Source organism: Canis aureus, chromosome X (assembly GCF_053574225.1).
Source record: "Canis aureus isolate CA01 chromosome X, VMU_Caureus_v.1.0, whole genome shotgun sequence".
In the NCBI taxonomy this organism is placed as follows: Eukaryota; Metazoa; Chordata; class Mammalia; order Carnivora; family Canidae; genus Canis; species Canis aureus.
The window spans coordinates 78,311,751-78,326,667 of record NC_135649.1 but is presented as its reverse complement, the minus strand read 5'-3'; the positions used below and the strand labels follow the sequence as shown (position 1 = coordinate 78,326,667).

At 46.6% G+C, this 14,917-nt stretch overlaps 2 protein-coding genes across 3 annotated transcripts in view; one reads left to right on the top strand and one right to left on the bottom strand.

The window, feature by feature from the left end:
- The first annotated feature begins 1,409 nt into the window (after window positions 1-1,409).
- On the top strand, window positions 1,410-6,756 carry TSR2 (TSR2 ribosome maturation factor). 2 transcript variants are annotated; one of them, XM_077887695.1, is made up of 5 exons: window positions 1,410-1,565; window positions 1,727-1,817; window positions 4,651-4,742; window positions 5,313-5,483; window positions 5,710-6,756. In XM_077887695.1, exons 1-5 carry the CDS (start codon window positions 1,485-1,487, stop codon window positions 5,842-5,844), a joined length of 570 nt encoding a protein of 189 aa, XP_077743821.1. In that variant the 5' UTR covers window positions 1,410-1,484; the 3' UTR covers window positions 5,845-6,756. The 2 variants fall into 2 exon arrangements, with proteins under 2 accessions (XP_077743821.1, XP_077743822.1); XM_077887696.1 differs by lacking the exons at window positions 1,410-1,565; window positions 4,651-4,742.
- A 29-nt stretch (window positions 6,757-6,785) lies between these two features.
- FGD1 (FYVE, RhoGEF and PH domain containing 1) overlaps window positions 6,786-14,917 on the bottom strand; it is a 44,100-nt gene continuing 35,968 nt past the window's right edge. Inside the window, exons 12-18 of the mRNA XM_077887692.1 lie at window positions 14,748-14,827; window positions 11,085-11,115; window positions 10,474-10,575; window positions 9,978-10,103; window positions 9,640-9,801; window positions 8,203-8,346; window positions 6,786-7,667 (exon numbers count right to left, since the gene is read on the bottom strand). Of these exons, the coding sequence (XP_077743818.1) occupies window positions 7,362-7,667; window positions 8,203-8,346; window positions 9,640-9,801; window positions 9,978-10,103; window positions 10,474-10,575; window positions 11,085-11,115; window positions 14,748-14,827 (951 nt within the window). The 3' untranslated portion in view covers window positions 6,786-7,361. The remainder of the gene's footprint in view (window positions 7,668-8,202; window positions 8,347-9,639; window positions 9,802-9,977; window positions 10,104-10,473; window positions 10,576-11,084; window positions 11,116-14,747; window positions 14,828-14,917) is intronic.

Sequence of the window (14,917 nt, the reverse complement as noted above, 5' to 3'; positions counted from 1 at the left end):
GAGTTTGGGAAGGTTTATGGTATTTATCAGTTTTTTCTTTCTTTATTTATTCATGAGAGACAGAAAAGCAGGGACATAGGCAGAGGGAAAAGCAGGCTCCCTGTGAGGAGAGCCTGATACAGGACTCCATCTCAGGACTTTCTGGGATCACGACCTGAGCCAAAGGTTGACACTCAACCACTGAGCCACCTATATGCCCAAGTATTTGTCAGTTTTCTTAAATTTCATAATTTGTAACATTTGTGATTTCTTTTATAAATACGAAGCAATGCTTTATTTTCTTTAAGATTTTATTTATTTATTCATGAGAGACACACAGAGATAGAGAGAAGAGGCACAGACATAGGCAGAGGGAGAAGCAGGCTACATGCAGAGAGCCCCACGTGGGACTTGATCCCGAGGCCTCCAGGATCAGGCCCCGGGCTGAAGGCGGCTTTAAACCGCTGAGCCACTGGGGCTGCCCCGAAGCAATGCTTTCATACTGAATTTGTACTATTTCTCTTTGAGATAGTTTGTAAAATTCTATCTCCTTCCGGCCCTTCAAAACCTAGATTCACCCAGAGCAGTGATCATTGTCTAGGGTCCTTGGCCAATCTTGCACGACAGACCGTAAACTCCTTAGGCATTCGATCTAACTCCATACATGACCTAGCAGCATTTAGCATAGGCCCAGGCACAGAAGAGTCAGTACTATTTGTGAACATGGTTTAGTCCAAAGTTTGCAACCCTTGCTGTGAGAGGGAATCACCTATCCTATTTTTCTAAAAACAGCTTTATTGAGATACTATTTATATGCTATAAATTCCACCCACTTAAGGTGTAAAAGTAAATGGTTTTTAGTATATTTACAGTGTTGTGCAGCTGTATTAGTTAGCTAGGGTTGCCATAATTAAATACCAGATACTGGTGACTTTAACAACAAAAATGTATTTTCTCGAAATTCCAGAACTTCGAGATCAAGGTGTCAGCAGGTTTGGTTTCTTCTGAAGTCTTTCTCTTTGGATTTAGATGTCTACCTTCTGTGTTCACATTGTCATTTCTTTGTGCATCTTGTGTCTCTATGTCCTAATCTCCTCTTCTTATAAGGACACCAATCATATTGGATTAGGGTGCACCTCTAAGGCCTCATTTTACCTTATTTACCAATTTGGAGGCTCTGTCTCCAAATCCAGTCACAATCTAAGGTATTGGGGTATCTGGAATCAAGCCCTGGAATCTGTATCTTTATTAAGTTCCTCACATCTTTCAAGAACCCATGGCCACGCGCGTCAGCCACTCCTGGCTTCCTTTGGTTTATTCCATAGGAGTTAACTGTGGTGATGTGATCTATTGCTCTGACAGACTTTTTTATTGCTCTGGTCTTGCTGCCAGGTCAGCAGAAAAGGCAAATCTGCGTTCTTAGGTTCGGCTTTCGGCTCATTCGGCCTGGGCCGTGCTGCGTAGCGATTGGGCCTCCTGGACATCACGTGGTCCGAGGCAGGACGATGGCTGGAGCTGGGGAAGATTCACGGGCGCTCTTCGGAGCTGGTGTCCGGGCGGCGCTGGAGGCCTGGCCAGCTTTGCAGGTGAGTGGGGGCACAGCTGGGATAAAGGTTAGGGTGTGGGGCAGAACCAGAGTTGGCTGGACAACGCGCCTGAGGCTCCACCTGGCCGCATTACCAGCCAGTCCTCCGCCTCCCTAGGCCGGCTTCCAACTGACGTGGTGGGCTTGGGCCTGTGTTCATAGATCGCTGTGGAGAATGGCTTCGGGGGCGTGCACAGCCAGGAGAAGGCCGAGTGGCTGGGGGGTGCAGTAGAGGAGTACTTCTTCCGCAATGGTGAGTGAACGTGAGGCACTGCGACAAGTCTGGGGGGGGGCGCGGGGAGGAGGAGTGGCGGGTCCTGGAGAGCACGCGCTTCCTCTTGAATGGTTGCGGGATGGGACCTAACTGAGGCCGAGGTGGAATGAATACAGGGTTTGGAGTCAGAATCTTGAGTTCAGATGGCTTACGGGCTCGCGGTATCACTCTGGGCAAGTTTTTTTTTTTTTTTTTTTTTTTTTTTAACCTGAGACTCAGTTTCCTAATTCCTAAAATGGGTTAATACCCAGTATCTCCGCATTGTCCAATAAAAACACAGTGCGAATCACATCATACCATATAAAGTTTTCTAGCAGCCACTTCAACAAAGTAAAAAAGAAGCAAATGAAATTAACGTTATTGAATTCAATATATCTAAAATACAGGTAATTGATGTAAAAGATTATTAACGAGATGTTTTACATCCCTTTTTAGTATTAAGTTTTCAAAATCTCGTGGGTATTTTACAATTTTAGCACGTTCTCAATTTGGCCTAGCCGCATTTTGAGTGCTCAGTAACCACATTTGGTCATTTGGACAGCAAAGATCTACATCTTTGATATATCCTGAAGATCATGTAAGAATAAGGGATCCTCTAGTGGGCCTTTTGCATATTAGGATTTTTGCAAGGTTTTTTATTCAGGGGACCCCTGGGTGTCTCAGCGGTTGACCATCTGCCTTTGGCTCAGGGTGTGATCCTGTAGTCCCAGGATGGAGTCCTGCATCGGGCTCCCCACGGGGAGCCTCCTTCTCCCTCTGCCTGTGTCTCTGCCTCTGTCTGTGTGTCTCTCATGAGTAAATAAATCTTTAAAAAAAAGATTTTTTATTCAGGTTTTTAGTCTTGGAGATGACAGGCAGAGTTTTCTCAAAGAAGTTTACCATCTAGTGATGGATCCACTTAAGTAAATAGGCATTTACACTCAAGGTGATAGATATTCTAATAAGGAGGAGCTCAGGGTGCTTGGGTAGCCTGAGACTGAGGAGGAAGCTTCTTTTGTATATTGTTCAGGGAAGTAGAGATTGGGTTGAGTCTTAAGGGGTGAAAAGGAGTTAACTAGGCGGGGGAGACAGCAAAACACAAATAAGTTCAGTGGTATGAGAAGATTATGTGTTATATTTGGAAAGTGGCAGGGAGCTCAGTATTGGAATAAGGGTGTGTGTGCACTTGTGGGTGTAAGGAGTGGTAGAGAATGAAGCTGGGGAGTGGGGACGCCCCAGGAAGAGGATAAGATGTGGAAGACCTTACATGCCTTTGGTTTTGTCCATTAGGCCAGCATTTGCCAAAATGCATGCTATGGAAGACTAGCTCCATTAGATGTGCAGTGAAGAAAAAGCTTCTCCAGTTAAATTATGTAAGACAAGCTCTTTTCTTCAGCTCCTCCTTAAAAGTCAAAATAAGGGATCCCTGGGTGGCGCAGCGGTTTGGCGCCTGCCTTTGGCCCAGGGCGCGATCCTGGAGACCGGGGATCGAATCCCACGTTGGGCTCCTGGTGCATGGAGCCTGCTTCTCCCTCTGCCTATGTCTCTGCCTCTCCCTCTCTCTCTGTGACTATCATAAATAAATAAAAATTAAAAAAAATAAAAGTCAAAATAATCAACAATAAAAGCTTTGGTAAAGATAAGAACCACAAAAAGTCGGTTTTCCTTTGTTTCCCATTAGCTTCTATGGATAGCTTTATTTTTTATTTACCTTTTTTTTTTTAAAGATTTTATTTATTCATTTAGAGAGAGAACGAGAGAGAGAGAGAGAGAGGCAGAGACACAGGCAGAGGGAGAAGCAGGCCCCATGCAGGAAGCCCGATGCGGGACTCGATCCCGGGTCTCCAGGATCATGCCCTGGGCTGCAGGCGGCACTAAACCGCTGTGCCACCGGGGCTGCCCTTTTATTTACCTTTTAAAATATTTTATTTATTCATGAGAGACACAGAGAAAGAGGTAGAGACATAGGCAGAGGGAGAAGCAGGCTCACCGCGGGGAGCCCAATGCAGGACTCCATCCCAGGACCCTGGGATCACGACCTGAGCCAAAGGCAGACGCTCAACCCCTGAGCCACCCAGGTGCCTGGATAGTTTTCTTTTAAAACTAGCAGGGGATCCCTGGGTGGCGCAGCGGTTTGGCGCCTGCCTTTGGCCCAGGGCGCGATCCTGGAGACCCGGGATCGAATCCCACATCGGGCTCCCGGTGCATGGAGCCTGCTTCTCCCTCTGCCTGTGTCTCTGCCTCTCTCTCTCTCTCTGTGACTATCATGAATAAATAAATAAAATCTTTAAAAAAAAAAAAACTAGCAGGACAGCTATTTCTCAAAAGCAGGATATGAAACACTGCTGTAGGTGCCACAGTTGTGAAGGGTCTCTACATTTCAAAAACTTCAGCCCTGAGTGATGGAAATTAACATGGTTTATGGGCTTCTCGTATGCTAGGCATTATTTAGGTGACTCCTCATAACAGACCTTCAAGAAGGCCACTATTAGCCCCTCTTTGTAAATGAGAAAATAGAGGCACAGAGGTATATAACTTGTTCATGGTTACAGATGGAGGCCAGTTAAAATAGGTCAGATGAAAGACGGTGAGTCTGATTGGGATGCTGTGGGAATAAGAGGAATGGGTAGGATGCAGGAGATTGGAAATTAGGTATTTAGTGTTTGTTTGGTTTTTAAAAATCATGTAAAACCTGGAGTACAGCATGCTTCAGTGAGTAAAAGGCCCGCTGTTTGGACCTTTGCCCACCAATCAGATGTGGATCCACCAAGTAGGTAGTGAATAGTAGTGGGCAGGAGTGATTCAGTTGGCTGGTCTTTGCTTTCCTACTCAGCTGACTTGGAGCTAGGTGAGGTGGAAGACTTCCTTGGGGAACTCATGACGAACGAATTTGATACAGTTGTGGAGGATGGGAGTCTGCCCCAGGTGAGCATATTGTGGACACATCTGCCATTTCCTTGCCTGCAGTCTGTCTTCTCCCTAACTGTTTTGAGGCCAAGACTCTTGGGTCTAACCATTCTTTTCTTGAGTCCTACACAAGAACCTTTTGTGACTCCCTTTTGCCTCAAGGAAAAAGTCTAGTCTTCCCAGGTCTTTCCAAATGCTGCCTCTTCTCTTTTATTTCTCTCCATACATCATTCTCAACCAGATCTGTTCTTTACCCCCAGCCCAAGGGCAAGTCAGGCCAGGTACATTTCCACCCCTGCTCTGGTTAACATTACTCCATTAATTTCTGCTGGGATTGCCTTCCCTTTTACCTCTGCTTTCAAACCTAGTTCTAGTGCCTGCCTTGTTTGGAAGCCCTCCTTCCATGCTTTAGGCCCTTACCTGAGTCCTTCATATATGGTTCCTTCATTAGTAAACTCCTTGGGGAGAAAGAGCCCTATTCTCTTCTGGAAAATTCCAAGCCCCTCCCTCCTCTTTCTGCAAACGCAGGCTGGTTGTATTGTAGGTTCTCTAAAAAAAATCCGAGCTGTTTGAATGTTTTCTTGGTAGGTGAGCCAGCAGCTACAGACCATGTTCCACCACTTCCAGAGGGGTGATGGGGCTGCTCTGAAGGAGATGGCCTCCCACATCACCCAGAGAAAGTACAGGGTCAGAGCCACTGCAGTTGCAACAGCCAGAGAGACGGATGAAGATGATGTGGACAGCATGGAGGAGATGGAGGTGAAGGGGGTGCCCCTGGGTGGGGAAATGCAGATATCTTCAATTTTCTGGGAAATTAGCTAGTTTCACAGGGAAATGATAGGGAGGGTATATTATCCAGAGAGGGCAGGGAACTTTCCTAAGGTCACACAGCCAATCCTGGCAGGGTGGGGAGGGAGAGCCTGGGTCTCCAGTGGCCATAGCCAGGAGGTGTTATATTTAGCTCTCTCCTATATTTCTCCTCCAGGTCACAGATACGAATGATGGGGCAGCTACAGATGGGGTCTGCCCCCAGCCTGCATCCTCTGGTCCAGACTCCCAGACTATTAAAGAAGAGGATATAGTGGAGGATGGCTGGACCATTGTCCGGAGAAAGAAATGAGTGGGGCTGGAAATGGTTTGGGCCCTTGCTTGCTAGTTGTTTCAAGACTTGTTTGTAGGGGTTTTGGGGAGGGTTGTGGACTGCTGGACTGGTTGCCTCATCTCCACCCTCTCCCTGTTCCCCTGTCCAGTTTCCTCCAGGGGAAGAAGAGCCCTATGGTCCTTGCTCTTTAGGTGATGTGACCTGGTTCACCACACTCCCTTGGGCCTTAAGTTACTGTCTGCATGATGAGGCCCTGTTTCCCAGCACATTGCCTCTCAGGTGCATTCAGTATGAAGAGGGAGGGATGAGCAGGTGAGGGTGTGACTGGAGGAGAAGGTAAGCACTGGTTGACAGTGGCCAGGTGGATCTGTGAAGGGAGAGGACAAATGGGACGACCAATGCTTCTGCTGGGTCAGGAATGATGAGATGAACATGCAAACTGGAAGCGAGATGAGTCGAAGATGTGAATGAAAATAACTATGGTACCTCTCCTTCTCCCCCCACATACACACAGCAGCTCTGTACCCCTGCCCAGAAATTGGAATCTCCCAGGAACACTCCCTTTCTGCATCCTAGCCTCCAGCCCTGGGTTTCTTCAGGAAGTTGAAGATTTCAGCTAGGTGGAGAGCTTGGGGGACCTGGGCTTTGTCTTCTGTCTCCTCTAACTTCTTTCCATATTCTTATCCAAATCCACTGATGAGGCTTAAAACCTCAGTAAATAGTACCTTATTGTTTAATCTCTGACCTGTGACGAGCCTTGGAATCAGCCTTTTAGGAGCTGGGCTTCAGAGCTCAGCAAGGAAGCAGTTTCTGGGCACCCTAGCAGCCTGTTACTTTGAACAAACACACAGATGGACATATGGAACATAGCAGCACTCTGAAAGTTTCCATAAGCCTGAAATAAACTGTATTTTTCTTTAAAAAACAAAACAGAGTATCCATGGTCCTCCTCCCCACCCCCCGCCCCCCACCACCATTCCCCTGTCCTGCCCTGTGGCCCTGCCATGGGTCTGGACGATAAAATACTGGGTAGCTTGGGGCTGGGGAAAAGCTGTAAGCCATGGGAGAGGCAGGAGGGGTCTGGTCACCATCCCACATAACGTGTGTGAAGACACTGGTTGAGAGGGCAGGGGTGGGCCAGGGCCATGGGGTCAGTGGCAGAGCTGGCACTTGAATCCAGATCTCCAGCTTCCAGTGCTTTGGGTGTGGGGCGGAATTGGGTGGAGGCAGGATCTGTAGGGTGTTGAGGGGATGGGGGCAAAACCGGCCTAATTCAAGGGGGTCTAGCAACAGTTCCCACCCTCCTTGGGGACAGGGATTTAAAAAAAATTGACATCACTGTAGGAATTTTTTTTAAAGCCCATGTTTTGGAAAAAGATGAATTAAAAAACCCAAGACCCGGCACTGGGGATTGAAAGTGCCCGTGATGGGAGTTCAAGTATTGACTGAGCTGGGAGGGAGGGGGCTGGGGCCCCCAATTGGACATGGGCAGCTAGAGTGTGGGGCAGGGGGCCCCAGTTACCCCTTTGAACCCTCTAGGTCTTGTCTCGGGTCTGGGGGGCTTCAGAGGGTTCAGCAGTGGCTCCTGAAGCTGCCACTGGTGCCTCCTCCATCTCCCTGTCTTCAGACAGTGTGAGCCCAGGGCAGAACGTGTCCCCACGGCCTGCCCGACCAAGCACTGCCATCCAGCGCCGCTGCAGCTCCTCTGTCTCAGGGCTGAAGTACCAGCTCAGGTGGCTCTGGGTGATCTTGAAGACATGCCTTCTGTCAGGCCGCTCCCCTGCCTCAGGAGGTCCCACCTCAAAGCCAATGAGGGGCAAGCTGCGCTGGGCTTTCACATCCTAGGGAATAGGAAAGAGCTGGGGTCACCTGGAGGCTGGGCTTCTCACTAGTTTTGCATCTGCCAAACCCCTCTTCCTTCCCCTGCTCAGGAAACTTCCATGGCACCCCTGATAGCAATAGGAAAATGTCAACTGAGGCTAGCATGCAGGCCAGTTAAAATACCTGTTTCCTCCCACAACCAAAACCAGTTGGGCTAGTCTCTAGCATATACCAAATAATGTTTGCAGGCCTTTGTACTAGGCTGTTGCCTCCATTTACAGTTTTTCCCGGCTCCAAACCGGACCTAGCAGTGCCTAACCACTCCGGCTTCTTCCAGGAAACTACCCCACCAGCTCACCCCACTTTTCCCTACATGTTGGCCCAGGATCACTCCTTGTCTCTAGGTGGTCTTTGTTTCACAAGGGTAGGGGCTCTGATTTCCCCTTAGGCTTACCCAGCTCCCCAGGGCCAAGGAGAGGTCAAAGACTGAAGGGGAAGAGGAACAGCCTGGTTTTGCCAGGTGGCTGAAAGGATCTGAGGGAATAGGATGCACACCTGAGGGGCTCCATAGATGTACAGCACCAAGGGTTCATTCTCAGGGACCACGAACCATGCCTTGTGCCAGCCTTTCCCACCTTTCTCCATGTAGTGTAGGAAGCTGCAGATGACGCTGTTCTCCGCAGCCACTGAGGCCTGTTTCTGTGGCCAGAGACACAGGGGACATGAGTGATGACAGAAGGCCTGGCCTAGCTACTCTTGGCTTTGACACCCTCTCAGCTTGGGGATTGATAAAGCTGAAGCTCAGGTGGCCGGAGTGATATGTCCAGTACCTCCCACCCCCGGTGAGTTAGAATCAAGATTGAAAGCCAGGCTTGTCTGATGAACTGCCATGGCTGCTGTCTCCTAAGAGTTGGTGGGAGGGGTATCTCAGCAGGGGCACTTAAATGCTGGGCAGGCATCCTTTCTTCATCAGTTCATTTATTCCTCAAGTCATTATGCATTTATGCCTCACCTGTTTTCCATCTTTCATCATTAATCCATTCCTTACATTTAACAAGAGGCAACCTAGCATTGTGGTGAAGGAAACTGAGTAGCTAGCTGGGTAAGACAGTCTGGCTCAGAATCCCAGCTCTAGATGAAAATGTATCAACTTGGAGGGAGAGCATACAGGTTTGTTTTAAGGATTAAATGAATTAATATATGTAAAGTGCTCAAAATACTTCCTGGTACAGAGTAAGCCTTTTTTTTTTTTAAAGATTGATTTATTTTAGAATGAGTGTGTGCACGTAAGTGGGGGTTAGGGGCAGAGGGAGAGGGAGAGAATCCTCAAGCAGACTTCTGCTGAGTGAGTAGCTCACTGCGGGGGCTTGATCTCACAACGCTGAGATCATGATCTGAGCCCAAATCAAGAGCTGGCCACTTAACTGACAGCCAACCCAGCGCTCACAGAGTAAGCATTCTTTAAGTGTTAAATAAAATAAATACCTCAATTTGGTTAAAAAACCCAAAAAATGTGTGTATATGCATGCATGCTACAGCAGAAGTGTTAATGGTGGTAATCTAGTAGGTAGAAGGAATATGGCGTTTTTATTATTTTTGTGTATATTGTCTGATATTCTTCAGCACACATATTCTACTTTGTAATAAGAAAAGATAATTTGTTAATTGAAAAAACATCCTAGCTCTGCCACTTGCTGGCTGTGTAATTTGGGCAAATAACTCCCTGGGCCTCAGCTTCCTCATATGTAACACAGGGATAGTAATAGCATGGATAGATTAGTTACTGTGAGGATTAAATGTCTAAAGCACTTAAATAAAAATTAGTCTTTCATTCTTGCACTCATTTTACTCACTCCAAGCCTGGGTCACTTGTTCAGTGGATGCAAATGGCACCCTAGCATTTCAGAGATGCCCAGGCATCAATCACACTGGGTGTGTGGCTGGGGCCCATGTGGTCAGTGTGGGAGTGTTAATTGGGGACCTGGCTCTTACCTCCAGGATAGACCTCCGGCGCTGGGGTGTATGCTGGCTGCAGGCTGGGCTGCTCCCAGGCACCCCATGCAAGGCCACGTAGCAGTCAGTGCACACACGGTTGGAGCGGTTGTTGTCATAGATGAGGCGGGCCCGGAACTCGGAGCACTTCCCACAAACCACCTGGGGTGGCAAGTGGGCAAAAACAGCCTGGTTCCTGCCGATCTTTCCCTTCAGTGTATCAACTCCCACAGTAGACTCATGGCCTCCCCCACTTGGAGGGTAACCCACTCAGAATTGGGCCTTTGGGCTGCCAGCCTGTCCCCTCCCTAGCTCTGCCCCTGCCTGCCAAAACTCACATGCCCGCAGGCCTTGCAGTGGTGCCTGCGTTTGGTGATGGAATTGAAGGGCTCCTGGCAGCGCATGCACATGGTGACTTCCTTTTCTCGGATGGGTGTAGGTGCCCGCTTCCCAAGATCCACGTTCTGGAGAGAGGGCCAGGTCCCAGGTCACAGATAGCTACTCCCCAGCCCAGTCCAGCCAGCCCCTGCCCTCTGCCCCAAGGCTTGGATCATCATTGGGAGGTGGCAGATACATTCAGAAGACCTGCCTTTGAGTCCTTGCTCTGTCCCTACCTTACTGTGCTACTGAAGACAAGTCATTTTGACTTTCTGGGCCTCGGTTTCCCCAATGATTTTGCTGCAGCCATACCTCAGAAGTCTGGGCTTCTGAGGTCATGCACTGCCTCTCTGATCTTTACTCTCTGGTAAGAGGAATGGATCATCTCAACATAAAGTGGGGACTTGGAAGCCTGGGAGAGGTCCCATTGCAGGAGAAGGGGGTGGGGACTCTTACTGGAGAGTTAGGAGGTGTGTCTTCATCTTCCCTGTTTGTTGAGTTCAACAGTTTGAAGGTCTCCAGCGTCTGTTCATGCTTCAGGAGTGTGGAGTTGATGGCCTGTAGAGGGGGTTGTGAGAAATAAGGGTCAGATCACCTCACAATTCACCTGTTTCCACCCTCACCTCACCTTCCTATGACCAAGCCTCGGGTCAAAAAAGGTGGCTTCTAGACCAAACTGCTCCTTGCTAGGCATATGATCCTGAGCAAGCCCAATCCCAACTCCAAGTCTCAGTTCTTAGATTTGTGAAATGGGGGAGGGGATTCAGTGGTTGAAAAACCTCAGAAGGTCTTCCTGGCCACTGTCTGGGCTTAAGATTTCACAGGATTTAATTTACTGGGGCTACACTCTCAGCAGAGCCAGCTTCCTAAAAGAAAAATTTGCGTATCCCTTTAACCTTTGGACCTCAGTTTGCTCATCTGTAAAGTGGGGATGGTAATGTTTGTTGGAAAGCAGGTGTCCAGGCCCATTCTGGTCTGATATGAGTTTTAGGGGAGAGTCCACCAACCCCAAGGAGACCTGTTAATGCTCTTCCAGCCCCCTACCACAAAACCTTCTTGGATGTTACCTGGACCCAGTCTTTCTTCTCCTCCTCAGTCCTTGGGGGTTGGGGGGGGGGGAAAGAAAAATGTTGGGTTAGGCAGGCCAACCAAAAGCAACTAGAGTGGTAAAGAGCAAGTGTTTTGGAGTCAGACCGGGGTTTTGATCTTCTGGTCTTTAACTTATCGTGTGATCTTTGGCAAGTCATGTAGCCCGTCTGAGTTTGTTTTTTCAACAATTACTAATACTTTCCAGACCCTGTGCTAGGAACTCGGAACTCAGAGAGAACCCTACCCTTAAGGAGTGCACGGTCTAGGAGGGGAGATGGCCAAGGACAGTACAGGGGGATAAGCACCATGACAGGGTGAAAATAGGGCTGAGGAGCCCAGAAGAAGAGACCTGCCCCAGCCTGGAATTGGAGTGGGGGCTGTTAAGGAAGGTTTCTTCAAGGAGGTGCTGGACCTCAGGTAGAGGGCCATGGGTGAGGTGTGTGTAAATGTATGGAACAGACAAGAAACCCAAAATAGTTCCCTGTTGTTGGAATGGCAAGTTTGAGAGAGGAGGGCAGTTTGTTTTTCTTTAGTCCATTTCCTTCTCCATTTTACATGGAGATAATTACCAGTCTAGGTTGTTCTGAGCAGTAACTGAAGTGACATGTAAGTGCCCAGCACAATCCTTGGTCTACTAGGTGCTGAATCGGTGTAAGTGAACTCTTCCTTTTCCTTCCCTTCCTACCTCTCCTGTCTGCCCTGGAGCCTCCAGGGCCTCTATGCTGGTACAGCTCCCATAAACTGCTCACTAGGAATAGGACCTAGCTTCTTGGCTGACTCCTGCTTGGTCTCTTCTAATCCCCTTCCATATTGACACACCAGACATCAAAAGTATTTTTCTAATAGGAAATTCTGACTACATCCTTAGAATCACTTCATGAAAAATTAAGGCTATGAGCTAATATTTAGCTGCAAGAATGTCCATTGCAATGCTATTTATTATGAAAAATTGGAAACAGCCTAAGTGTCCAACAATAAGGGATCAGATAAAGAAAAAGAAATGATGGTACATCATTACTGTCAGACAACATAAATGGTATATAAAGCTGCTTATAATATGTTAAGCAAAAACATATATACAATACATATAACTTTCCATTTTTGTTTAGAAACATGTGACGTGAGTGTTTATATTTGTCAGAACTCACTGATGTTACACACTTAAGACCTGTGCATTTCCCTGTGTTGAAAATTGGCCTCAAGAAAAGGAGAAGACACTAAACAAATATTGAATTCTACTTAATAATATGCACACCAAAGTCTTTAGGGGTGAGGGTGTATTGATGTCTGTAACTGTTTGAAATGCGTGTTAATAAATCAGATGGACTGGTGGATGGATAAAAGGATAGGTCTGTGATTAAATATAGCACAATGTTAATACTTGTAGAAACTATATGGTGGGTTTGCAGTTGTTCACTGTATAATTCTTTAAACTTTTCTATATTTTGGAATATTTTCTTTTTTTTATTTTTAAAAGATTTTATTTATTCATCAGAGACACATAGAGAGAAAGAGGCAGAGACACAGGCAGAGGGAGAAGTAGGCTCCATTCAGGGAGCCTGACGCTTGGGACTGGATCCCAGGTCTCCAGGATCACACCCTGGGCTTAAGGTGGCGCTAAACTGCTGAGCCACCCGGGCTGCCCTGGAATATTTTCATAATACAATATAGAAAGAAAATGTGTGTGTGTATGTATGTGTGTGTGTGTGCAAATAGAGGAAAGGCCTGGGGTGAAGTATCATGTCTTTAATTTATAATGATTTAGCCAAAGCTATATATGGCAAAATGTCAATTGTTGTTGACTTCTAAGTCAGTAGTGGTCCCAAACCCTGATGCACACATTAAAACCACCAAGGGAGCTTTTAAAACTCATGTTGAGGCTGTATCCCAGACAAATTCAGTCTTTGGGGGTGGGTCTCAGACATCGGTATTTTAAAAAATATTTTAAGTAATCCCCCCAACGTGGGGCTTGAACCTATAATCCCAAGACCAAGAGTCACATGCTCTACTGATTGAGCCAGCCAGGTGCCCCTTAAGACATCAGTATTTTTTAAAAGCTCCCCAGCTGATTCCTGCATTGCCAAGGTTGAGTACCAATTGTTTAAATGGTAGGTATATGGGTGTTTGTTGTATTTCTAATTTTCTGGATATTTGAAATTTTTCATTAAAAATTTTTTAAAGGGCAGTACAATCAATTGCAAAGCAATTGCAAAGCCTTCATGACTTTCCTCTGCCAGTAGGAGGAAATCCTGCACTGCTCAGTACTCCTTTTGGCTCCATTGTCTCTCTGAGGCCCCCTCCCTCCCATCCTCCCAGAGGAAGAGCTGAGTCATGTGACTTGTCACTCCGGTTCTGCTGAGCCCTCTCCTGGATGTGCCCATCATTTACTTTGTTCTTGCTTCCTGGCTGCTGATGGTCTCTCAGTCTCCCAGAGCTTCAAAGCCAACACCTATCTTGCATCCTCTAGGAGGACACCTTCTAGCCATATTCATCTCTCTTTCCTGCCTCCATGCAATCCCAGCAATGAGGCTTCTGACTCTCACTTCTCACTTCCTTGCAGCCTGTCAGAAACAGATCATCTACTCATATGCATCCATTCTCTGGCCCTGACCCTGACCATGATACCGTATCACTTGGGCCCTCAGCAGGCAGCATGAGCTCTATTTCCAGCTCTGCTCCTTTCTGGCTGTGGGATGTTGGGCAAAGTACACAACTCTTCTGTGCCTTGGTTTGCTCATCTGTGAAATGGGATTGATGGTAACAGTAGCTACTTCAACGGTTGTGTTAAGGATTCAACTAGTCAGTTTAAACTTAAATTAAGTTAAAATTAACTTAAAACAGTGCCTAGCATAAGAGCAAGTCTTCACTAAATGTGAGCTATTATTATAATCATCCAAGTAGAGGATGGATGTGAAAGCCTCTTTATTAAATGGCTAGGCATTATTTTTAAATGCTACTATTTTTAAAAGTTTATAAAAAATTTCAAGTGTACAAAAAAGACAGGATAACACAAATTCATTAAATGTATGCCTATCCTATAGATGCAAATTTAAAAAATATTTTGCTATATTTACTTCATATATATGTATATGTATGTATGTATTTATGTGTGTCAATATATGTACATGTGTATGTATTTTTTGGTTGATAAATCATTTAAAAATAAATTACAGATATCATGATACTAAATCTTCAATGTGCAACATGAAAAAAACAAGGCCATTCTCCTGTATAACCATTATACCATTATCACACCTGAAAAAGTTAGCAATAATTCCCCAACAGCTATTGTTCAGCTCACACTTAGATTTTCCCTATTTTCTTGCAAATATATTTTAGGGTTTTGCTCAAATTAGGCTACTTTCATGGACCAAGGATTGCATTTTATTGTGATTTCTCTTAAATCTCTGAATCTACAATAAACTATGTTGTTGTCATTCCTGCTTGGATTAATATCTCATTCTTCCCTCTCCTCTAACAAAACCCACCAGAAGAGCAAAGCTGCATCTTTGGGAAAAGGTACCCATCTTTTCTCTGGAACAATCTCTTCCTTGGGGAGGTAGCCTGGCACAAGGCCTAGAATGCCTTGTATCTGAAGCGAAAGAGGGGTCTGGAGGGAAGGTATAGGTAAGGGCAAGTACCTAGCCTGGAGCTCCAGGGAGCGCTGCTTTCCTGACACCAGGAAGGTCCGAGGCAGATTGAGGTTGGAGCTTTCCTTTAGCTGAATGGAGGGAGAAAGAGGCTTTGTCAGGACTACTAAGCTCCACAGGGACCTTACCCTCTGCACACATGCACGCAAAGACTTGCGGTC